Source organism: Lottia gigantea (assembly GCF_000327385.1).
Source record: "Lottia gigantea unplaced genomic scaffold LOTGIsca_99, whole genome shotgun sequence".
NCBI classification, from domain to species: domain Eukaryota; kingdom Metazoa; phylum Mollusca; class Gastropoda; family Lottiidae; genus Lottia; species Lottia gigantea.
Window position 1 is genome coordinate 647,019 of NW_008711185.1, and position 27,851 is coordinate 674,869.

The 27,851-nt window shown below is 31.6% G+C and overlaps 1 protein-coding gene across 1 annotated transcript; it reads right to left on the minus strand.

Moving 5' to 3' along the window:
* Positions 1-1,027: 1,027 nt before the first annotated feature.
* Positions 1,028-27,851, minus strand: LOTGIDRAFT_170492 (hypothetical protein; the record flags this gene model as incomplete). The annotated part of the gene is made up of 9 exons (XM_009069149.1): positions 1,028-2,016; positions 2,176-2,276; positions 2,762-2,878; positions 9,125-9,264; positions 19,760-19,894; positions 20,668-20,786; positions 26,502-26,601; positions 26,634-26,749; positions 27,842-27,851. 9 exons carry the CDS (start codon positions 27,849-27,851, stop codon positions 1,028-1,030), a joined length of 1,827 nt encoding a protein of 608 aa, XP_009067397.1.

Genomic DNA, 27,851 nt, shown 5'->3' on the forward strand with positions numbered 1-27,851 from the left:
GCATAACCTTTCGTGAGGGCTGCATCAAAATACAGTTTAATATGATCAGATTGAACTCATTCATCATTCAAGAACATACACTTGCCATTAAAGCCATCAATAAAAACATTCCAAATTTTTAGATCTAAGCGTGCTGCATTATTCAAAGTTACTTTAAAGTGGGGCTTTTTGACCCCTATAGTCAGATTATATAAATGACGCAAAAATGTGCGCCCTGGAACAACAATGGACGCAGCAAAATTTAACAATCCTATCAACGATTGCAACTCTCTTAAAGAAACTTTCCGTCTGGACATAACCGACGACAAGGCCTTAGTGATCTTAATTAATTTTTCATCAGGAAAACGACTAATCATCGCAACTGAATCAATTTCTATGCCATAAATCACAATTTTAGTACAAGGATGGACAGTTTTTGAATGCTTAATAGGAATATTTAAGTATGAAGCTAAAGACATAAAGTGTGCCAAGGTGTCTGCACTTAGTGAGGATAGGTAAGCACATATCAGCGAAATAGTACAACTTGTTATGTAAAGGGACCGTAAAACCTAACAACTCGTAATCATTGGGATGAATAGGAACTATTCTATAGGCATCCTTTATATCTGCCTTTGCCATTTGAGCCCCAGCTCCCATACTTTTAACTATCTCTATCACACGGTCAATAGAGTCGTAATGCACTTCGGTAAAAATTGAATCAATCCCAGAATTTATCGAATCACCCTGAGGAAAGGAAAAATCATGGATTAATCTAAACGCTCCAGTTTCATGCTTTGGAATAACTCCTAACGGGGAACAACGCAAAGCTGGAAAGGGACTATTTTCAAACGGGCCCATTACACGACCCTCAGACAACTCAGCATTAACTTTCTTGAACAGCACATCTAAATTCGAATAACATGATGCATGGTTTTTGGACAGTGTTAAAGTCCGCTTGCCAGAAAACGGGATACGAAAACCAATCGAAAACCCTGTGTACAAAAACAATCTTTCAACCTTATCATACCCTTCTAAAACCTCATACAATCTATTTTGATACAGGGGTGTTGGCACTCTTAGTGGTGGCAGAACCTGTTTTACGAAATGAATAACGAGAAGCCTGCTGTGTCGGTTGACTACTAGATGCATTAGACGCAGGCACTGTCGTATCAGGAGAGTAGGGCACTGGAAAGATGGATGCTGAGGGATTTAGACTCTGCACACCTGTGTCCTGACTCAACGATTCAGTATCAACTTTCCTAACCTTAGCATAGCATTTATAAATCGGATGTTTGTAACCACATTTACTACAGGTATGTGCAAAACGACAAAGTTGCCTTTTACAACCCGACTGAGTATTAAACCCCCAACAAACATTGGCAACTTGGTTGCCATTGCCTTTATTGCGATTAATGGATGGAGTTTTTTGGATATGTGATCCATACAGAGTAGTAGCCCTCAGCCAAAACTCAGGGTGAATTTGGTCCCATGGATAGTTTGATGTCTGACGAGACAGGCGGAATTGCGAATCATAGTATGTAAATGCTTTGGCTCCATACAACCATGCCAACTCAGAGATGAGGTTATTATATACCAACAAACTAGATGCCAACTGAGGACTTTTTTGTAACACAATATCCATAAAGATAGCGAAAGCTTGTTGCCATAATTCCAAATTCAAAACTCGAGGCTTTGCTGTAGATGTTAATTTTAGCACTGGATCAGTGTCTGCCTCAGAAATATTCAATGAAAGTTGAGTTGGCACTGCACCTGGAAGCAAAGCACTTAAATCAACATACTTATTTATCCATATGTCTTGCTTAAGCTTCTCAGATACATGACGTGAAAGAGACATAGAAATAGAAGCACTACCTATAGATTGGCTAGTACAATTGTAATCCTGTGTTTTAAACAGTGCAGTAGCATTCACTGAAAATACTGACTCATCTGGCACAGTTGCAGTTTCCTTTACAGTTTTAGTTTCTGATGGGCTATCTGATGATTCCTTAGAAGCCGCCGAATCAGGAAACATACTCGCTAAACGTTAAAACATATTATCTTTCAATAATATTTATATTGGCAAAAAATTGGCAGCAGCTAATGAAACATTTCACATGGGGAAGTAAATCAATAATGAGTACCGGTAAGTATTTCATTATGAAAAGTGGTATCAGGTGTCTAGAAGAGTAAGCATACCCTCTCTGGCACCACACCAGTCAATCTTTCCATCAATAACATGGATGAAGCCAAGAAACTTGAGTTCTACATGATCAACATTGTGATTGTCCAAATGGAATCTTGAATATGGCGAAACATATAAATTTATCTGTCAGTTTTATTTCGAAACATGTGGTTAGCTATTCACTTACAGTTTAAAAATAACTTTCCTAACCCTCAATATACTCATGATATCTTTTGTAATACCTGAAGAGCTAAATATACGAAAGCTTTTTAAAAAGTTTTTAAACAGCAAAATTTAATTTTTGGATATAATTAACCTCTTACAGGAGCAGTTTGCAAAACTTTAAATATGGCAGCAATGTGTGCTGCCACTGTTGTCGTTGGGGAGCATTATTACACAGTACCTGGTGGAAGATACAAAAACTACAACTAACAGATGTATGTACATGGACACTATTACCTGTGTAAGAATTATGTCTATCTATTACAGAATGATATAAGTTAATGGAGATAGTAAAATCAGACTTTTATTCTAGTTTGTCTTTGCCGTGACGACAGTGTTAAACAATACAAGTACATGTAGACAGTATAATTGACTTACTTTTCTTGCTGTATTTTATTCTCATTCGTGTATTCTCTTTCTTTCTGTTTAACTTCCTTATCAATAACTGATTGTAACTGTGGACTATCTAAGGTATATCTCTTTTTCAATTCATCCCTGTAATACAGAACATGATTAAGATAAAAGACTGGGATAGGATTGAGACATGTTGGCTTGTGTCATTATTGAAATCTTGGAAGAAACTTGACAAACGGGGAAAAAAAAGTCAGAATAGCCAGTGAATTTTTACATGAGATCACTAAGAAGCCAACTTTTAAGAGCGTATACACATTGATCATGTGATCAGAGGATTAATGGTGGAGGCAGCCATTTTGAATGTCATATGATATTAAATCTACATAATATATATGCCTGCCAGCTCAAACGAAGGGGCACAGATATGCAACATGAGTAGCGTTCTCACTAAATCACTTTTGAGAACAAACTACTGAACAGAATATCAAACACACCTGATTCCGAGAAAGCTGAAGGTCAAGGTTATTTCTTCATGTAAGCAAAGCCAGGTAATTGTTCTGTGAAAATTTAAGTTATTTTGGATTGAAAATGACTGAAAATCAAATATATTCTGTACATGACATTGCAATATTGTTCAAGACAGTGATAGTAGTATGTCATATAGTATTGTCAGTGACAATTCCAATTCTGAAATTGATTTTTTATACATAAAATGATGATGAATTTTCGTAAATTTGAATTATCAAAAAATGAAATAGACATTGTCTAGACCTCTGTAAACAAGAAATCATTCCTCCGTTTGCACACCTGGCCCGTTACAGAGTTTCTAATGTAAAGGTAATAAATATTTAATTTCCCTTCTTTCCCCCTGGTTAGATGCCAGTCAGAGTACTAAAAAATGGCATTAAAATAATGGCATGATGATAGGTGTTGAGAAATAAGGTTGTAATTCATTTTTTTTCTATTTTAAAAAAAAATTTGAGCTAGAATTCAACCTCTTTTGTAGTCTATGGAATTATTACCCGAATTTCAAACCTGCAGCCCTTTTATTGCTTTTTGGGGAATTTTATATTGAAATAAATGGAGAAACCAAATTTTACAATAAAAACAAAATTCAAACTGTATTTGAAACAACTATTGCAGTTTGTAATTTTCAAGTATTCAGATAATTCAAATGAAGTTCCAAATTTATTTTATGGCAATAATCATAAAATTCATGAATTTTGTCACAATTTTCATATGGGATATTCAAGATACAGCCATTCAAAGACAACATGTATTATTCTTTGCTATGTTAAAAAAAACATCTTGATGTGCAAGTATGATATCTTTATCTGGACTGAAGATCCCCTTTACTTGGATTGAAGAACCCCTTTATCTAGACTGAAGATCCCCTTTACTTGGATTGAAGAACCCCTTTATCTAGACTGAAGATCCTCTTTACCTGGACTTAAGATCCCCTTTACCTGGACTGAAGATCCCCTTTACCTGGACTTAAGATCCCCTTTACCTGGACTGAAGATCCCCTTTATCTGGACTGAAGATCCCCTTGAAGATCTCTGTTACCTGAAATAGGCTATACCTGGATATTTCTTACATGTATTGCTAATTTTGATTTACACTTTTTACTTTATTTTAATGATACAGTGTGATTAAGAAGATGTCTGATATACCATCATCTTATTATTTCAATATATTAATCTAAAAAAAATAACAGAATAACATGAGGCAATATTCACGTAGGCGTTTTGAAATCCTTGTTAAATAGTAGAGTAGCTTACAAGTTATGCCTGAGGCCAATAATCTAAAATCTAAAGACAACCAAGTAATAAGTAAAGACATTGTAGCTGTCAAGATTTCTACAGAGAAGAAATGCACTAGACAAATCTACTGAGATTTACACAGTTCATCATGATAGTAAAAAAAACAAAACAAAACAATCACAAACACATAATCTTAATCTTTGATTTGAAGTGGCCATACTCAATGTTTTACAGATTAAGGAATTTGAAAATGTTTTACCACAATTGCAAAAAATAAGAAATGAAGCTATTGAAAATCAAAGTTAATTTTATAAAATGTTTATAAAACAAAGATTACTTTTTTTATAGATAAAACAAACAATAGACTTTTGTTCAATGGGAGAACTATTCTGCAATTCATGTTATTTTGAAGCAACCCCAAGTATTCACTTTAAAGGGACGCAACAGTAGAACTATTTTCTTTGCTGGCTAATAGGGCTCAAAAAACATCAAAAACATATTTTGTTAATTTTGCCAGTCGTCATCTCCATCACATTCTCTTATTACTTAATATCAATGACATCATAATAACTTTTTATTTGTCTAATATTTCAAATGAGAATATCAATGTCACCCTAGAGGGATGTCAATATAACTTACAGCAATATGTAACATGAGGTACCAGCAAACCAGATGTTGTGAATATTAATTATCAAAGTGCCGGTGATATTAAGTTCTATCAACTGACAAAGCATGCAATTAAATGAAATGAAATGAAATGAAATGAATGGAGTTTTACGTCCTACTTTTCTGCACCATGTGGGCTAATGAAGACGGGCAACGCCATGCAGGGTGCAATGAGGGAAATTTTGCCAGGACAGCGACATTAGCCTGCTCTTTTTCGATTTCCAACTGTCGAGGGATCTTTAACGTGTACAGCCTGTAGCAAACGGAGCATCGGTTTATTGTCCCATCCAAACGACTAGACGCTGTTTCCATGTCAGCCCTCTTACCTGCATCACTGACAGGGGAAACCAGGTTGAACCGGGTTGATTGGCTGCATGTGCTAACGTACAATCCAACGAAACCGCTGCATTTACAAACTTCCATATTACAAGAAATGTGGCTATTGCAGTCAATTGGTATAAAATGAAGTTTGTAATAGCTTGACACTGTGAAGATGGGCTACATAACACGCTTTGATTGCATGGTTAAAAATAACATCATTAGATCAGGACTCTATGAGAAACTTTTTTAGATTACAATGGATATAAAAATTAACAAAAAAACAAAAAAGATAGGGAATTGTAATCTAATCGTGACTGAGATTGAAAACAATAGTGTATATAATCTAACTACATGAATGAGCTGGGTGGATTGAATGAAAAATGACTTATTCAAGGCCACCAGACGTACACTTCCTGATTTGAAATTTACCCTCATCATGTGAAATCAGATTGATCTACAAGTTCACAGACGCATAATGACACTAGATAATAGTTAATGAGGTATTTTTACAACACATTTACCGAAAAACATCAATATTTCTAAATCTGATGCAGGAAAAATATATGCATGAAAACAACCAAATTGAAACTCATTTAAAGATGTAAAAGTATATGGTTGCAAATAGGAATAGAAGTCATCAGCTTCAAACACAACTCTCTTGCAACTGAGTTGTGAGTTGCCTTTGGAATTCATGACCGCAACTGCTAATCGCTATGGTGAAGGCACCTTAAGCAAATTTCCAAGCTCATGTCATTGTTTGGAAAAGATTCTACCATGACGATGAATTATATTTTTGTATAACTATACATTAGTTGTTTCTATCAGGTTTTCTTCTAAGCTAAAGCTTTGTCATCAGTGTATTTAAAGAAAATGATTATAACTATTTATGTCTTTTTTCCACAAAATATTTAATTGGTTGGATTTCAAAATCGTCTTTGTTTTCAAGTGTTTGTCTGATTTCGCAATAGAAATATATGTTTTGACAACATCTTTGCTAATCATTTCAATTCCTTTGTGATCATGACCAGTGCAATAAAAGAAGTGACAAATCATTTCCTTTTCGTGCACCAAATTTCATCTGTCCTCAATTTAATGCATTCCCAGTTGTCTCATAAAACTTTTAAAATCTATCAAAAACCTTTGAAAAAACACAGCAAATATCATTACTGGACAAAACTAGTTATATTTTCACTGCTGTGCATCATTGGCTAAAGGTGGGAATAGACAAGGTCAATGTCCGATAAACAAAAATTGTTAGTATACAGGATAAAATAGTAGAAGCAAATCTACACTATGAACTGACCCATACTTTGTGTATTCACTTTTCTATTTTCTACTGTGTTGAAAACTGAACACTGAACACCATACCTCGTCTATTTGTACCTTAGGAAGGACTGAATTAATTATGTCAATCCAAATCAGGCTTCAATTTCTTCCAAACTTCCAATAATAGAATCAGGTGTTCAGTTATACATCTTCATTTATACTTCAGGAAAAACTAAATGATGAATTTAAATGAAACATTTGAAAATACAGTTCAATAGTATTAAAGTCTAAGTATAAAGCAGTAAATCTAACACAATTTATAATTCCTATGCATGTGCAAAGAAAAACCCTACATAAATATCTTTTAAACCTTATATGACTCCATTAAAATCTTCAGAATGAAGTTAATAATAGTCTGAGTGGTGCAGAAGTGAAGATTGATTTACAAACAGAACAATAAATCTAACTAAATCATGTATCAGGAATAAAAACTAACAGATTAATTGGCATAATAAGAAATAGGTAGTAGATATATCTGCACAGTACTAGTCTTTATCAAAATAAGTGATCATAACAATAAATAAGGACCAAGACAGGTCCGTAACTAAGGGCTTTTTTGTATGAGGCAAAAACTCTTGCTGTCTTTGAAATCATTTAAGTCTTTCCTCGCAGCGCTTTAGGCAGACTTCTTCAAACAAAAACCCCCTTTACTGTAAACATCAAAAAAGCGATATATTTAGCAGATATCATTATTATAGTTGAAATATAAAAATTATTATTCATCAAATTCAGCATGAAGCCTTAGCCTTTACGGCCTTACAAGATCAAGTTTGAACCATGGTAAAATATTCAGAGAAAGAGAAAAGCAGGCTGTAGAAATCACGTACAACATCATAAAGATTTGCTGCTCTAAATTTAGATGAAGAGAGCTTAAGGCTTCTCCAAATGAACTACATGTACTTTTGGTCTATTTCCTATTTGAATCATTTTATTGAAAGTACATTGTCTGTGATCATAAAAATGACTCATAACATTTTTATTTACAATTTGTTTACAGATTATTTAAGAATTATTACCAGTGTTTTGGTGGTGAATTCATTCCAATCATGTTACCATAGATTAATGGATTATCAGGACTTATAGGATTTATAGAAATATTAGTATGTGTGTAGATAAGATTACATGTGTAGATTTGATAAGATAGATGTCTCATCATCTGTGTAGATTTGATAAAAGATATTTCATCATCATCATCTGTGTAGATTTGATAAAAGGGATATCTTATCATCAACATCTGTGTAGATTTGATAAAAGGGATATCTTATCATCATCTTCTATGTAGATTTGATAAAAGATTTCTTATCATTTGTGTAGATTTGATAAGTGATGTTGCATCATAAAGATTTTATTTAAAGAGATGGTTCATTATAATTCGTCTTTGTATATTTGATAAAAAAAATGTTTCATCATCATCGGTGTAAATTTGATAACAGATATCTTATCATCATCATCATCTAAGTAGGTTTGATAAAACATCATCATCTGTTTAAATTTGATAAGATATGTACAATCATAATTTGTGTAATTTAAATAAAAGTTATATCTCATCGTCATCATCATCATCATCTGTTTAGATTTGATAAACATGTCTCAACGAATGTCTATATGTAGGTAATAATCATAGTCTGTGTAGATTTGATAAGAGATGTCTTAACACTTGTGTTAAAGAAAACTCTCATCATTATCATCTGTGTAGATTTGATAAGAGATGTCTTAACACTTGTGTTAAAGAAAACTCTCATCATTATCATCTGTGTAGATTTGATAAGCAAATCTCATTGTCATTATCATCTTATAGATTGAGAAAAGAAATATCCTGTCATCATCATCTGTATTGTTTTGAGAAAAAAGATATCCCATCATTATCATCATCTGTGTAATTCTAAAAGAGATATATCATCATCATCATATATCATCTGTGTGGATTTAACGAAAAAAACATATCTCATAATTGTGTAGAATTGATAAAAGAGGAATCTCATCATCATCATCATCTGTGTAGATGTGTATATTTGATATTTTAAAGAAAAATATCATCATCATCTGTGTAGATTTGATATTCTAAACAAAAATCTCATCATTATAATCATCTGTGTAGATTTGATATTTTAAACAAAAATCTCATCATTATCATCATCTGTGTAGATTTGATAAAATAATACACAATACAATACACAAACCAAAGATCATATCCAGCCATCTAACAAACACTTTAGTACATTCTGCTCCGATGACAGAAACTCTCCTCACAGCAGAAGATAGAGGATTATAAAAACATGCAGAAAAAACAATAACCAAACAGCCTACTTACCTGTGTTCTTGTTCTCTGTTAGCCAGAAGTTCCTGTAAAGCCTGAATCTTACTCTTCTGTTTATCTCCAGCTTGACGTAACATATCCAACTCACGATTTAAAGCAGCACATTTCATCTGAACTTCTTGATATTTCTTATTCTGAAGTTAAAATACCATATCATGGTTCTATTTGAAATTATCTTGATGAACTACATAATCAAACAGAAATCCAGAAGCAGTCAAAATCAATAAGGTTGAATAATAGATTCCAAAGGGTCTGGATCATTCAAAACAAAACAAATAATAAAGCCAAATGCCCATGAAGAGAGCAAGTATTTTCTCCCCAGTATAATGCACACACTTCAATCCAAAACACCATGTCAAACTTGAAATCCAACATATCTTTTCTAGAGAGGCACACTATGCACTATCTATACTTGATGGATAGATCAATGTACTCATGTTTTTTAAAGCCTAGAATGATACTTATGAAATGTCTTGCATGGAGTTATTACTAATCATTTAACTGAATGTTGAGAGAAATTTTTCACCCGTTCCTTGATCATCTTTGGACAAAGTGCGAAAAGAAATATATCAAATATTAAATTGCGTTACAAATAGAAGTTCAGAAAAGACTTCTCAAATTCTGCTCATGAGCACAGATTATCCAAAACCAAATGCAGTGAATTAAAATTTCATCGCAGGTGAATTGAATTTATTGCCATGACAACGTGACATGCCAGCTATAGTTTAGCGTGAAATCATAAAAGATGGTCTGTCGGTATCGATGATTGCATTCATTCTCGTTCACATTCAACTATAAAAATGCAACAAATTTACCTGCAAAAACAGTAATTATAACTAAGTTACAGGAGTTATCTCCCTTCTGGAAATAAACAAACTTGAGTACGACAGTGACCCATGAAGATTGTTTGACTTTACAGAAGGCACATATATATGTTTATAAATGATTTATTACAGTTTCAGTTAAATTTTTAACAGTTTCAATTACATTCATGACATTTTCAGTTACAATCATGACATCTTCAGTTACATTCATGACAGTTTCTGTTACATTTTTAACAGTTTCAGTTAAGATCATGACAGTTTTCATGACAGTTTCAGTTACAATCATGACGGTTTCAGTTAAAATTAAAAACTATTCACCCGAGTGCCGTTTGTATATTTAGTTGGTGACTTTTTTTGATGAAGCGCAGACACGTTTATTTCATTTTCGTAACTCTTATTTTCAACACAAGATTTCATCTTAATTACATAACTCTTATCCAGACCTACTCTTATTTAACACACAAGATTTCATCTTAATCAAATAACTCTTATACAGACCTACTCTGATTTTCCACACAAGATTTCATCTTAATCAAATAACTCTTATACAGACCTACTCTGATTTTTCACACAAGATTTCATCTTAATCAAATAACTCTTATACAGACCTACTCTGATTTTTCACACAAGATTTCATCTTAATCAAATAACTCTTATTCAGACCTATTCTGATTTTTCACACAGTATTTCATCTTACTTAGGTAACTCTTATTCAGACCTACTCTGATTTTCCACACAAGATTTCATCTTAATCAAATAACTCTTATTCAGACCTATTCTGATTTTTCACACAGTATTTCATCTTACTAAGGTAACTCTTATACAGACCTACTCTGATTTTTCACACAAGATTTCATCTTAATCAAATAACTCTTATACAGACCTACTCTGATTTTTCACACAAGATTTCATCTTAATCAAATAACTCTTATTCAGACCTATTCTGATTTTTCACACAGTATTTCATCTTACTTAGGTAACTCTTATTCAGACCTACTCTGATTTTCCACACAAGATTTCATCTTAATCAAATAACTCTTATTCAGACCTATTCTGATTTTTCACACAGTATTTCATCTTACTAAGGTAACTCTTATACAGACCTACTCTGATTTTTCACACAAGATTTCATCTTAATCAAATAACTCTTATACAGACCTACTCTGATTTTTCACACAAGATTTCATCTTAATCAAATAACTCTTATTCAGACCTACTCTGATTTTTCACACAAGATTTCATCCTAATTAGGTAACTCTTATCCAGACCTACTCTGATTTTTGTCCCACAAGATTCCAACTTAATTAGAAGCAGACAGATTGTCACGTTCAAATTCTCAAAAGACTCAAGATTTTTTTAATCATATTTCATTATCCCCAATCCTGTTTTCTATTTGGAAGGATTCAGATGGAAATCAAAGCAACAAGATACAGGTGTGATTATTCCAAAAAATCATGATTCTGACCAAACATATCAGACTTCTGATGATTTCAGGCATATGGAATGACATGTGATGATATTATTTTACTAAGATAAAACGATTCCAACCAATTTAGTTGACAAATGGATTTTGATTGACTAGAAATTCATTTTTAATTATAGTAATCTATTCTAAGTATAGAAAATTGCCAATTCAATCAAATTTTACCATCATTTGAAAAGTTCCAGGGTTATGAGTAGAAAGAATTCCAATGATCCAAACATAATGTATTTTTAATAACAACTTTATTAGAATTGAATGGGTCTTTATGATATCTTTCTTCATTTATCAGTGGTCTTTAATTCAAATCTATAATAATTTATTATATTCTATTCAATTTAACTGTCTGCAATCAGATGATTTTTTATATTTTATTATTTTCTAGTAGATAACCAATAAACCATTGCCAACCAGTCTGTAGCATAAAAAAAAACAGAAAAAGTTTACTGTATGTAAACAGAAATACAAATAGAGTTATAAGTATACAATTCTTCAGCGGGAATATGGACAAACCCAATCACAAACTAACATCATGTGTTCCAATGGGATTTTAGCTAATTATTTCAGTGAATCTATATATCATGGTGGAGAGATATTTATCATGAGGGACTTGCCCCAAAGGAAAATGACTTACAAACCAGCAAGTACTAACCTAGGTCAATTCAGCAATTAACTAGTGAGCAAGACTTTCTTTTTGAATAGGCCTTTTGGAGTCAAAAATATTATATATTATTACGTTAGTATTTTATATGAAAGGTCAATGGTCACTAAAGATTTATAAGAGTAGACAAAATTGATGCAATATTTAAACTAAGCAAAACAAACATCTATAGGAAATGAAATTTGATCAATACAGCCCACTGACTGATTGAAAGTTAAATGAGTTTAGATTAAGACAATGGAACCTTCAGACTTACAACCCACCTTGATAATAAATGTTTAAAGGGACAGGTAGGTCATTTTTTTGACCAATCATACTTTAGCGTCAGAAACTGGAATTTTTTAGCTGATCTAATCAGTAAAAGTGTTTACAGCTCACCATCAAAATTTGAGCCTTCCAATCCATGTGTATCTAGAATTATCTGCGTTTGAATGATAAATTACGACTCCTCAATCTAAGATAATATATTATATATAGAAATAGTGAGTAAATCACTAGCTTGAAGTATTTTTAAAGGAATTATGATTTTCATACATTTCAAGTACTTCTGAAGACTATTTACATATATTTAGAGACTAAAATCAATCCCCCAAAATGGCACACCTGTCCCTTTAAATAAAATTATACCTAATGATATATTCAATAAAAAAATTAAAACAAAATTTGTCCCTCAAGTGGAGATATTTTCATATATTTTAATATAGTATGGTGAATGTATGACTATAGTTTCTCATTCCACCTTGAATCAGATATCATTATCAGTAGATATATAGTCAGTGACCACAATGAAAATTTAAAGTTCAAATTTGACATTTTTTCATTTAAAATAAACACACTTTCCTCCCCAAGTTGCATGTAAAATAAACCTAACTTTTAACAAGATATAAAGAGAAGAGTTTAAACCTAACTTTTAACAAGATATAAAGAGAAGAATAAACCTAACTTTTAACAAGATATAAAGAAAAGAGTTTAAACCTAACTTTTAACAAGATATAAAGAGAAGAGTTTAACCCTAACTTTTAACAAGATATAAAGAGAAGAGTTTAAACCTAACTTTTAACAAGATATAAAAAGAAGAGTTTAAGCCTAACTTTTAACAAGATATAAAGAGAAGAGTTTAAACCTAACTTTTAACAAGATATAAAGAGAAGAGTTTAAACCTAACTTTTAACAAGATATAAAGAGAAGAGTTTAAACCTAACTTTTAACAAGATATAAAAAGAAGAGTTTAAACCTAACTTTTAACAAGATATAAAGAGAAGAGTTTAAACCTAACTTTTAACAAGATATAAAAAGAAGAGTTTAAGCCTAACTTTTAACAAGATATAGAAAGAAGAGTTTAAATGTAACTTTTAACAAGATATAAAGAGAAGAGTTTAAACCTTAACAAGATATAGAGAGAAGAGTTTAAACCTAACTTTTAACAAGATATCAAGAGAAGAGCTTAAACCTAACTTTTAACAAGATGTAAAGAGAAGTGTTTAAACCTAACTTTTAACAAGATATAAAAAGAAGAGTTTAAACCTAACTTTTAACAAGATATCAAGAGAAGAGTTTAAACCTAACTTTTAACAAGATATAAAGAGAAGAGTTTAAACCTAACTTTTAACAAGATATAAAGAGAAGAGTTTAAACCTAACTTTTAACAAGATATAAAGAGAAGAATAAACCTAACTTTTAACAAGATATCAAGAGAAGAGTTTAAACCTAACTTTTAACAAGATATAAAGAGAAGAATAAACCTAACTTTTAACAAGATATCAAGAGAAGAGTTTAAACCTAACTTTTAACAAGATATAAAAAGAAGAGTTTAAACCTAACTTTTAACAAGATATAAAGAGAAGAGTTTAAACCTAACTTTTAACAAGATATAAAGAGAAGAATAAACCTAACTTTTAACAAGATATCAAGAGAAGAGTTTAAACCTAACTTTTAACAAGATATAAAAAGAAGAGTTTAAACCTAACTTTTAACAAGATATAAAGAGAAGAGTTTAAACCTAACTTTTAACAAGATATAAAGAGAAGAGTTTAAACCTAACTTTTAACAAGATATAAAAAGAAGAGTTTAAACCTAACTTTTAACAAGATATAAAGATAAGAGTTAAAACCTAACTTGTAACAAGATATAAAGATAAGAGTTTAAACCTAACTTTTAACAAGATATAAAGAGAAGAGTTTAAACCTAACTTTTAACAAGATATAAAGAGAAGAGTTGAAACCTAACTTTTAATAAGATATAAAGAGAAGAATAAACCTAACTTTTAACAAGATATAAAGAGAAGGGTTTAAACCTAACTTTTAACAAGATATAAAGAGAAGAATAAACCTAACTTTTAACAAGATATAAAGAGAAGAGTTTAAACCTAACTTTTAACAAGATATCAAGAGAAGAGTTTAATCAAAATCTTTATGTTTCAACTCAAACCTGATTCTATCAAAATATTTTTAAACATATATTCAGAGAGTAAAAAAATTTGAAAAAGTAAGTTTTATTGACAATAATGTACTTTACAACATCATACCAGATAAGATTTCACAAGATCATAGAACTCATACTTTTATGTTAACAATAAAATGACAAGTGCTTGTTAGATTCCAGGCCTATTGTTAATACTGTTTAGTATTTGATGGCCATACCATATACAGTAGAAACTGTATTAAGAGATCACTTAATAATGTTGAAGTGTGCAAATAAAATGGTTTAATTATACAAGTATGGTTTAATAAGCACAGTATTAACTATTAGTCACTTTAAGTCACATTTCACTGCTTCTATTTCTTTACTTTATCTTTCTCTGTCTCTGAGTTCTCTTCAGATTATCTTTTCCTAGCTCTGAACTCTTTTTGAATAGTGTTTTCTGGTTGGCAACTTTGTCATTCAGTATTAGTCAAAATAAATACAAGAATTATTTTGTTGTATTATATTTTAAGACTGATATAATTAAGTAATGATTGAATCAATCTTTTCAGGAATAGCCACTTGCCAGTAAACTTTTAATCTCACCTGTATGTGAAACTAAATGAAACTGTTACATGGTTGATTAATTGAGTCAATTTGATTTCACAGGAGTGTCAATACATGGTCACTGGTCACCTAATGAAGGTGGTCACTTAGTCCTTATATTGAAAATTTATAGGGAGACTTTATTGTGGTTGTATGAAGGTGAATGCTTTTAATACTGTATAGGTCTTTACCTAATCTCTAAAATGAATTTGTTAATCAAATCCATTATAATCTCTAATTTATCTCTAAAATTTATCCTAAGGATTATTATCGAGTGTTGTTGATGGCCCATTGAAGGTATGATATTTGATTGTATTGCTGTTGAATAAGTTTAGAAATGGTTAGAAATTGCATGAGACAATTTAAATGAACATTGAATAAAGGATTAAACTGATATACAACTACAAGTTTGACTGTATTATTCTATTACTAACATGCAATTCGATCCTCCACTGAATAGGATCAATATTCCATTTTATATTAGGCTTTTCTACAAGGTTGAATTATTCTATCAATCATTCATCAAGATCAGTGAGAATTTTTTCATCACATATTAATCTTCAATCAAATTTTTTTTTAGATACTTTAAGTCATGGATAGGCATGCCATTTTTGTGACCAATCATACTTTAGTCTCAGAAACAGGAATTTTTTAGCTAATCTAATCAGTAATAGTGTTCACAGCCCAACCTCAGAATAGAAGCCTTCAAATCCATGTGTGTCTAGAACTATCTACATTTGAAAGTTAAAAAGCCTTTTCTTGAGATGTATAGACAAGACATAACAGAAATAGAAAAGCAACCCTTTTTTGTGACATTTAATTGCATTATCTTGAAAGATTGAAATGTGCCTTTATCAAGATTAGTTAAAACTTGAAAACACTTGTCTTATATTGTTACATGAAATTTATATGTTTCAAATAATTCAGAAGACATTTTGGAGGAATATAGATCCATATTGTATCCAAAATCAAATTAAAGTACAGTAATTCACATTAAAGATAGCTTGGCAGGCAAGGTAATATATGCCTACTTGCAGCTTTGATTTTGAACATAAATATTTAGCAGTACAGTAACAATCACCAGTATGAAATATTATTCAACCTTCAGTCAGACACTTCTTTTTAATTGTTTGGGTGATAATGAACAATATTAGTTTTGTCAAAATCTGTCAAGAATTGTGACTTTATAGAGTGTTTATGAGTTTTCAAGAACAAAGGGCAATAACTCATACTAAATATTTTCTATCCTGTTTATTTTCAGTCAGGTTCATCACGCCCAGTTTAAACAAAATCCCTGAAGAATTGTGCCTCCTACAGTGTTTACGAGCAATCGTGGACGTACAGACGGACATGGGTGATGCCATGATATGCGTGTCACATTTCACGTGGGTGTATAAACATAGATATCACAATACCACTTAACCCAATACAGTCAGGTCTTAACACAAAAATTAATGACATTGTAAACCTGATGGTTCAATTCAATGTCACAATAAACCTTTGATAAATATAATTATAACATCTTTATCAACGAGAATTTTATAATATCTCATTCTCATTCATAAACAAATCCAATTTAATCTTTAATTCTCTGGAGAATTTTATGATAAAAGCTATAAGTATGTTAACAACAATGTGTTCTCATGATTTCTAGTTTCTAGACATCTAAACAGCTTTTTTGTGAACTGAAAAAATTCAGATGTTCTGGAAACTGTTCCACCTTAAGAAAGTAGTTTCTTAATAGTTCTCAAAAGAAAACTTGATAAATTTCTATGTGAAGGGTAATAACTGTTCTCAGACTGTTCTCAGACTTATAAGGTGACTTAACCTTTTCCTGCAAAAGTTTTTTTTATTATATAGTGCCATTGTTTAAATCCTGGTTATCTATAGGGTTGTATAGCACAGACTGTTACAGTCCTAGTTCCTCACATGACATCATGTCAAACAAATGGTGGTCATGGGCTTTGATTTTGTTCAGTGTATGACAGTGGGATGACCTTGAATTAGTCATCTTTACTGATAATTCCAGTTGACCTAGCTGAAATGCAGTACAAAATCTTCGAAAGATCAATGATGAGAGGTTTCGTAAAGGACCAGCTAACATGTAGAAAGGATCCTTAGTGTCCTTGTAAAAATATAGTTGTTTCTTTTTCTATTTATTGTACAATAGTTAAATTCAAATTCCTATTTTAGTCCCAAAACAGTAAGAAACAAATCAAGAATGGCTACATGTGTAGTTGTTAGTATATAGTTGCTTCAAGGAACACTATTCTTCTGTTACAGTTGCCTTTTAAATCAGGTGTCTCAAGATAATGAATGATTCATCACAGTCAATAGTTCTATATCTCAGAGCCATTTTCTTAATACCTCAAGACAATCTTCGTTCTTATCTAATATAAGCTTCACATCAACCTATTTTTTGAGCCTGAAAATGCAGATCAATATGAAAGAAATGACATAATTTAGGTTGAATTTGCATCTCACGAGATAGTGGAATCTATTTTCCTCCCCCAGATAAGACACAACAGATCATATTTCTCATTATCTAGATCATAAATCCACTTAACATCCGAGTCAAATCAAGTAGGTTAAGAATATTTTAGTCTGTTTTACAACAGGCTGCTTTAATAAACTACTGAGGTGTTTTAATGAAGTTTTGAGAGCAGAATATCCTGGGTGACCGCTTGAATCCTCGTATAACGATACATGACGCAGAATTACTTTTCGAGAAAAACGCAAAAAACTATTTGTACGCGTATTTTGTTACAAAAATTTTATTATCTTTTTTACCGCTATATGTGTTTTTCATTCTTTGAAAATATAAACCTCATATAACAATTCGAGATCTCTGGCCTATTAAACCAAAAACTAGTATAATAATACAGTATACATGGTTTTTCATTTTCATCCACAGAAAAGGAACATTGAACCTCGTATAATGATATATTTTACAAGGTTTTAAATCTGACTGTTTATATACGTGTTATTTGATTAGTGCTTTTTGAGTTATTTACAATCAAGCTAACAATATGAGCTTTTGATCACAAGATCCGCGCTTTTACGAGCTTTCAAACGGTACCAAAAAGTCCAAATGACCAAATATGGCATATACGTGGTTTCAAGCGGGTCACCCACGATATGTAGCTTATTTCAAGAAAAGTTGCTATTGATCCACTGTATGATAACATGGGCATAGAAGCAAAATTTTCTCTCAGTACAAAGGTCAAATCTCATCAATGTACCAAAATAAATAAAATTTTAGTCTCCATTTTGTGTTTGTGCAGATTGACAATTTGAACTGATTTGTTAAATGAAATATCTTAAAGATCTGATCTACCGTATATTTCCGAATATAATGCGCACCCGTGTATAATTCATAAGCATATTCTATTCTGTTTATGAACATCAGAAGAAAACTCGAGATGCTATTGTTTTTACCTGAAATGTTGACTAACAGAAAAAGAAACCTATTGTTATATCTTATATGTGATCATTTTAAAAATAGAACAATCTTGCATGAACTTCCATTAGTTATTTGGATCACAAATACTACAAGTGATTCAAAACAAGTGTGGAATTGAAGTTACTTTGAAGAAAAGGAAGAAGGAGTACAGTAATTGTATATTTGGAGATATTACAGCTGAAAATCCACCTTGTTACATTTAACGCAGTAATTCAATGATGGTATCAACCATTAAAACCTCATTGACATTGACATATAGTTAACTTCAAGTTATGTTTTATTCATTTCAAATTCAATGTCAGTGTCATTCAATGTCATTATATATATTACATGTATTTTCATGATGACCACGCTTTCAATTATCATATAAATATTTTTCTCAACTTGATGTCTTGTACAGTAGTATTACATTTCATATGTAGGGGTGTTATTAGATTAAATATCAGCTTGATTTATCTAACGCCAAGTGTCAAATGACGTTAGTAACATTAATGATGCAATATTCATGCTTTATTTCATTAAATACACCTACTATAATTGCATCTGATCTAAGTAAGGAGTAAAATCCTGTTGAATTTGAACCGAATAGTGCTATGTTGTGTCTGTGTTTAAAAACCCGATTCAAGTGTCCATGCCATTTTAACAATGATATCCCAGAATTCTGTCAAATTGGCAGACGCAGATTTTATTTCACAATGCATAGTAACCTAGTAGATGTGGTGTCACTCAATCGTTTCCTCTTTTAATATACGTTTCCTCTTTTAATATACGGCAAGTGGAATCACCTTCAGCAAAAAAAATGAAATACAACATACAGATCTGCATTTCACATTTCAAGCCATTTCCAAAACTTTAAATAAGATTTGAAGGTTTAGTTGAAATATTATAACCTTCATGAAAATTTGACTTATTAAGTGGAGGAAAATATTCAAAATGGTTGTGAACTATGTTTGTGAGTGTTATTTTCATGTAAGAATCATGTACCTAGTTTTTATGCATTCCAATCATTTCAATAACCTTGGTCAGAAGTAGGGTATGGTACTAAAATTTCAACATAGCAACCATCATACAGCTTCCTGATAAACACATTTAATTGTAGACATAAATTTGGAGGAGGATTATTTTCCTATCATCACTTGTACAGTTTCCTGTCCAAATCTCACACTAAATTTAACTTTGATGTAAACAAACTTACTATATGAGCATCTTGTTGAAGTTTTTCTCGTTCTTGTTGAGTTATGGCTTCATCAAATTTCTTTAATGTTTCTCTCTGCAAAGCTTCTGTTTGTTTACTCTTCTGTAACTCTTCTGAAAGTTTACTCACTTCTTCCTGTTACCAAATAAAATATAAAAAAAGATGATGATAGGACCAAATATAGACTGTCAACAGTAAGCAAATATATCCAAATGGAAGGAATGAACGAAAAAATAAGGAAATGTAAATATAAAAAGCCCAGATGAATACATGTCAATGTCTCTTTCATTCAAGATATTATGTTGACTATATAAAATGACATCAAGTCATCGTCTTACTGAAGAAGAAAAACTCAATGTAAACTAATGGCTTGCGATTGGTTGTTTGCTTTTTTCTGCTTTTCACAATGCGAGTCATTGGATTGATCAGTAATTATAGTGGTTTGTTCAATAGATAAAACCATAGCAGTTAGTTTTGTAACCTGAACGCAGGGCTAGGTTGTTTGTACATATTTTTTTTTTTTAAGGGAGAAAAAAAAACAATCAAATAAAAAAATCAGATTACAATTTCGTTTCGTTGTTATCTTCCGTTGGTTTCCAATATAATCTAATAAGATATACCAAAGTAGGGTACTGCTGACAATCATTTCAACCAATCACAGTGCATCATGCAGAATCTGTGTCTTAATATTGACTATGAATTGTGGGAAAGCGAAACTCAAAGTAATTCGATGTGACCAATGAGACTGCTGTTACTCACTTTTATAAGTGATTGTGGTTGGCAAATGGTGCATGTTGGTTGGTCACCAGTACGTGACCTTGTTTAAATCTTGTTACATTACAATGGAGACCGATAAAAAAAATTACCAAACGAAATTGTAAACTAAATTGAATTGAATACAAACAAACCTTTAGCTTATCATTCTGATCTTTTAATCTTTCTTTAATCTCTTTTTCATTCATTAAAACTAGTTTTAAATGACTTGTAGCATCTATAGCAGTATCCTTAATAGTCTGGTCTTCTTTAACTGAAATATATACATCTTTTATCAAAACTATATATTTCTATATGGTGTTATATAACTTTCAGTTAGTATATTAAACAAAAATACTATAGAGTTACTATAATCTGGAGATGCCGATTCATCACAATCATCTGAAAGGAAGAGCTACATGCAATTCCAATAAGCTTCCCTTCTAACAAGTCTAAAAAAGAAATGGTCACCAGTTTTTAGACCAGAGCAAAAACCAAATCATTTCTGTGCATCTTGACTGGCAATCACAAATATAACCTTAACTTGTATTAAAAAGTGGTAGTAGAAATATTGGAGGTTTACGACTACCATTTACAACATCCCAATAACTTTAAAGGGATTGTAAAGAGGAGTGTAATGGGAAATGAAAATGAAATGAATGGAGTTTTACATCCTACTCTTCTGCACCTTGTGGGCTAATGAAGACGAGCAACGCCATGCTGGGTGCAATCAGGAAAATTAGCGGCATTAGCCTGCTCTTTTTTCGATTTCCAACTGTCGAGGGATCTTTAACGTGCACAGCCTGTAGCATACGGGGCCTCGGTTCGTTATCCGAACGACTAGACGCTTTTTCCATGTCAGCCCCTCTTACCTGCATCACTGACGGGGAAAGCGGGTTGAAAAATCCGAAGGTATTATCTCGTCCTATGCCGGAATTGAATCCTGGACCTTCAGGTTAGCGAACAAGCGTCTAACTCACTGAGCCACCGCGGCTCCCTAAGTGTAATGGGGACACTGATGGCATTAAGTTGCACCATTTCAATTTTCAATCAGACGTAGACTGTGGTTCCTGCAATTCCACTAATACTAAATGTTTGATGATGTCACCAAACGTAAAGGCCATAAGTGATACAAGAATATTTTGCTATTGGTGACATCGTCATACACTTAGTTTTTGTAGAATTGCAGGAACCACAGATGTCTGATTGAAAATTGGAATGGAGCAAATTGATGCTATCACTGTCCCTGAAACACATAAAATATTTAGAAAACCTTTAAACAATCTCTCTAAGACAACATTATGTTTAAAAGTTGGATTTCCTAGGTCTTAATTATAAATCTAACTATCACAATATCATATATTAGTTAGAAAACTGGACTTTTTAATTATTGTTTTTGTTGTAAAAAGAAGTGTCTTTAACTTAAGACACACTCTCATACATTCCTGGGTTTTTTGAATTAATTGATGGTATTTTTTTGTCTGAGATGTCTTAAAACATAATATTCTCTGAGGAATAACTCCTACAACAAGACATTAGACTTTCTGAGTACTTGGTTATTATTTCTATAAGATCTATTGGGATTTCAAAACAGAACAGGATTATGAAGGTCAAGCAAATGAGCTGTTCACCAGACAAACTATTTTTTTCAAGGAACAATAATGTTGTCACCCCAAAGGTAATACAGTATTACTCCCACTCAAAACAATTCATTTCAGCTGTTGAAAAGGCATCTCATACACTCATTTATATACATTAACAAAACAATTTTCATCAAAACTCAATGTACATAAACCAATTCTGACATACAGGTACAGTGAAACCTCCATAAGACAGAGTTATGCGGGACCATATCAATATTTTGACTCAAGCAGTACCTCGAGACAAACAATAGTAGACTTAAGCCGCCGTTTTTAAATTGGAGTTATTACTCTTGAAATACATGGATTTCGGCAAGACAAAGGATTAATATTACCCAACTATTGAGTAATCCCAATCCCAATTTGGGCACAGATGTAAATTTTTTTCAATAAATATTCTGTGACATACAATGTTTGCAAAACTCTCATAACTAAGTTAGAAATCCGGGCAACCTCAGATATCTCGCCACCCCCCCTTGGGACGTAAACCTGGCTCCGCCACTGTGTCAGCTCTGTTGATTGGCTGTGGTGCATATCAAAGTATTATACGTGTATTATCTGAGAGATAATGACTTCTGAGATACACATTGTAATTTAAGTAATTATTGTTTGATAGGATCGTGAGATTACTTCATCTTAAGCCAGTTATTCGATGTATTTGATTTCGAGTTACACCTAGTTTTAAAAAGGGATTGAAGAATGACTTGGACTTAACCATTGTCGACTGCTCATTGAATTGTGAACAATTTCTGTAAGACCTCAATGAAAATTCAAAAAATCAATTCAATAGATATATCATTCCATGATGCCAAAGTAAGGCTTCCATAATTCATAGAGTCTTCACCTTATTCACTTCCCAATTTTGATATATTCCGATCCAAGAGATCTCATCAATAATCATAGGAATATAAAGTTTCATCAAAATCAAAGTCCATTCTAACTGTACTTTTACCATGGCCAATAACTCTTTATCGAAAATTTGTAAAAAGTGAATTCATGAATTTATCATTACATATATATCAAGTTTCTTCAGAATACAACCAAAACAGTTTAGCCTTTATCACCTTTACAAACCATATTTGATATATATTCACTAGATCACACCAATAACTCAAAATCTTTTCATTGAGAATTTGTGAAATGAACTTATGTATATATCATTTACATCCAGAATCATTCCTCAAAAACCATAATACATTTGTATCTCAAGAGTTTTAGAGAAATAGATTTTGAACAATACCATGTGATTAATAACTAACAATAACAGGACTATAAATTATATATTGAAACAGTGTAGATAGCTATACACAATAAAAAAAAGACATCAATTAGAGCATTGGGACTAATTTCAGAAATTGATTTTCTAGCTAACAACTGTTTATAGAAAAAATTCAAGGAAAATCTGATTTAATTTACGAGTCCAATAGGAAAACTTTATATTCGGGTATTTATCTGTAAATGGGTTATTCTGTAATGGTGTACCATGGATATTGTCTAATTTCAGATTTATACTTAACAAGTTTCTTCAGAATCTATTTAAAACTTTATAGTCTCTTCATAATCCAAATTTAATGTATTTTGGCTAGCTCAGGGCAATAACTCCAAAACTGTTCATTGAAAATGTTGTGAAAATGAATCCTTGGCTAGCTCAGGGCAATAACTCCAAAACTGTTTACTGAAAATGTTGTGAAAATGAATCCTAACATTTTTTGAGAAACAGAATTCCTGATATAAAATATAACAAAATAGTAGGGATGTAATTTTTAACGTCCATCACTTAGAAGTTTCTTCTGGCCTTAGTTGTTGGTGCAGTTATTTTTATTGAAGGGTGATTGGTGTATGACATGAAATTTCATGTTTACAAGGTTTGGGATCGATTATCAACATCTGGCCACATATTCTTGAAAATATCTTGGTGTTAGGATGTCAAAGAATTAATGTTAGAAGATAAGAACTTAGGCCATCCAAGCGTTTCCGAAATACGTGGCTAGTAGTTTCATGATAACCATTCTAAAGTCTGCTTATACCGGTCTTTTAATAATTGACCACTTCATGTACATCCCATTTCCTGTGTCTAGATGTGGTGAAGAGAAATTATAATTTCATACCAGTAGTTTTCATCAAAATCTTTTGCAAATGTTGTCAAATATTTTGTATCAAGAGCCCAAATACATCATTATAGTTTGGCAGGATGAATATCATCACAACTTAACTGCAAAGCTGTTGCCTTTAATAGAGGTCACAGAGGTCAAAACTATATGCTTGTCATCAAAATTCCATCTTGGATACTTATTTACCTATATAATTATTTCATTATGATTCCATTAAATACGTTTTATACCTCTGTCTTCAAATAATGAAGCATTAAAATTTGTGTATACACTAATAACATACAAATTTACAAGTTTCAACAAAATCTGACAGGAAAAACAGTTATATTATGTACATCCATGTTCCCATTTCAGCTTGTAAAAATAATCTCAACTATAAACATGGATTCAAAATTCAAAACAATTTCACTATACATAATAAATAAACAGCCATCCCACTGACAAAAAAAAAATTGATGAACATTTTTCGAATTGAGTTGGCACAGAGGAATCTGAAAAAATTTTACCATTAAAAGATGTTTCGGAAGTCATTTCCTATATCAAAATTCTGTAAAAGTGCTTTTCCGAGATCTTTGTGTTTATGCATGAACTCGGATAAATGGCATCAATTAACTTACTTTTCTAGCCAGAACCAGCCCAGCATCCAACCCCGGACACTATTCTGCTATATCTTTTATGTAGAATATCTATCTTATCGCTATTAGTATTGAACAATAATCATGTTTTTATGAAGATGTAAATACACTGGTACCTAATAAAGCCATGAGTTTTATAGAAATTAATTTACTACAAGGGCGCAGCCATTTTTGTTTTCTTGTTATATGGTGCTAAGTCTCTAGGTATTTAAGACTAACACCCAGATTTCTGTCTACGACAAGGATAGACCGATTCTATTCTTTCGTCACAGTTGGCGTAGACAAAATGAGACTGGGTGATAGAGGCTAAATATTACTATTATAATTTTAGCGGATTTATTAGGGTTAAAAAAATTACCAAGCCAAAATGTATCACAAAATCCAAAACAACATTTTGGCGAAACAATAGCAGAAGCTAATTAACTTTTTACATGAGGAAGAATATCAACCATAAGTGAGTAAGTATTCCATAATGAAAAGTGGTATCAGGTGTCTAGAAGAGTAAGCATACCCTGCCTGGCACCATAATATATAAACCAAGGTATGGTTGCTGATATCAATAACTACGGTAACCAAATTTCTTCTTTATCAAATCCAACCATCAGCTTTTTAAAATTATTGATCAGTCCTGCTATGACATTTTAATTTAATTATTCCAGTGAAAATAAACACTAACTAATCTGATTTGATGGAAATAACCCAAGCAATAAAGATAATCAACATACAAATACCATTATTTTCATTCACAATTACCAGTCCAAAACCAGTCACAAAATCCAAAACGACAATTATTCAACTGGAAGTTTTAACAATTAAAATGTAATCCATTTATGTTTAATCCTTTCCATTTATTTCAGGCACGTCATGAAGACAATTCAGGTATGACAATTATACAAATGAACCCAGACATGACAACTAAGCAATGTTGATTTTAGAAATAATCAGAGGATGGTGGAATTGATGTTTTTGGCAACGTCGTTTATGATTCTGACAAAGAACAGTTGTACAATAGTGAATTGTTGATTAATGATACTGACTGTGTTTTTAATATAATATCAAAATATTAAAAAAATAATTGACAAAACTATGTTTACTTATTTTCACCTCTAAGAGTATTCTCGTTGATATTATCATAAGATTTTGGACATATCACATGAGTGATGATATCATCAGCCAGTTATATCTGATATTACCCTTTGATGATGTCATCACTTGGAATGATTTGTCCAACATTGTATGAGAAAATACTTTGAAGAGGTAAGTATAGACAAACATAGACATGACAACTATGACATCAAACACAACTATGCAGTCAAACAAAGACAAAACATCTATGCAGTCAAACACAACTATGCAGTCAAACACAGACATGACAACTATGCAGTTAAACACAACTATACAGTCAAACACAGACAAGACAACTATGCAGTCAAACACAACTATGCAGTCAAACACAATTATGCAGTAACACAAACATGAAAACTCTGCAGCCAATCACAGACAAGACAAATAGGCAGTCAAACACAGACAATTTTCTGTAATTTATCTCTATGCCAAAAATAAGGCAACGCAATATCAATACAGTGAAGAGGTTGGTACCCACCTTTTTCTTGTAAATCTTTTATATAATCAGCTAATTTCTTGGTGGCTTGTTCAGATTTTATCCTTCTTTCTCTTTCTGTTTCCAATTCTTTCATCAAATGCTGAATTAAAAAAAAAAATCAATTATATTTACCTCAACAGTCACACATATACAAGTTCTATTTTTTTGGAATGGTATAAGTTTGCCTTTTTGGGGGGTTATTTTGGTCTTTAAATAGAATACCAGGAATGTAAGAAAATCTAAAAATTCTATCAAAAATACCACAAACTAGAAATTTCACTTTATATTTTTATATATGTCTTTTTTTTTTTATATGACAGTCTTAAGGAAATGCACTGATTGGCTGTTCTTGCTGCATTTACAAACTTTCTTCATATAAGAAAAGTGCTATTGCAGTCAAGGTATCAGACATAGATTGTAATAACTTGACAAATTTAGGTGAATTATGTCATTCTATATCCTTAACATTTTAATCAATTCAATAACCAGTTTCATTTGCACTTTTATGAAATGAAAAACCTCAGAAGGTAATAGATACTATTGATTAAATACAAAAAATTATCCCATTGATCAGTTAATAGAAGCTTTTATAATGTAAGCTTATATTTTATTTATTACATTAGGGATATAGTAACCTATTGAGACTATTTGATTTACCAGCTGATAGAACTTCAGTTGAAGCAACTGAATATATCAAAAGAGTTGGTAAAGCAATAAATTAAAATTAGTATATTCCTTCAAGATTACTAGAGCCTTGTAAAACAGGAACATGGAAAGTTACTAGATAATTAACTTCATTTGTTTCTTTAAGTGGTCAGAATAACCAGTGGTCAATGACAGATACTAAGGTCAAGGTAATAAGAAGTCAATTTCCAATGATCTGAAACTAGCTATATCTTAAACATAATTTTTTTCCCTTAGGCTATGAACTGATGAACTGAAAAACTGATAGAAATAAAATAGTATTATAGGGAGATATTGAAATGGTTTAATGGCCTGAGTTAAAAACTTATTTGAAATGATATTAATTCAGGGATATTTTAATTTTATGATATTGGACATGTCATATTTAAAACGTATGATTGTGTGTGAATAGAATTGATATCTGAAGAATACTAACTGAGAGACACCAATAAAACTGTATATATAAACTGTCCCCCTGCACTTAGAATAATATATTTGTCTATGTATTTCAGTTACATGTATGATACTGTTTAGTTCATGTACATTATGAGTCTGTATCTTAGCTTAAGTACAAATAGCATAAATATTATTAGACTAGATAATATAGACTCACAGTATCTTGGTCAAAATGAGTCTTTCTTAATCAGTGGACTTACCTGGTGTCAT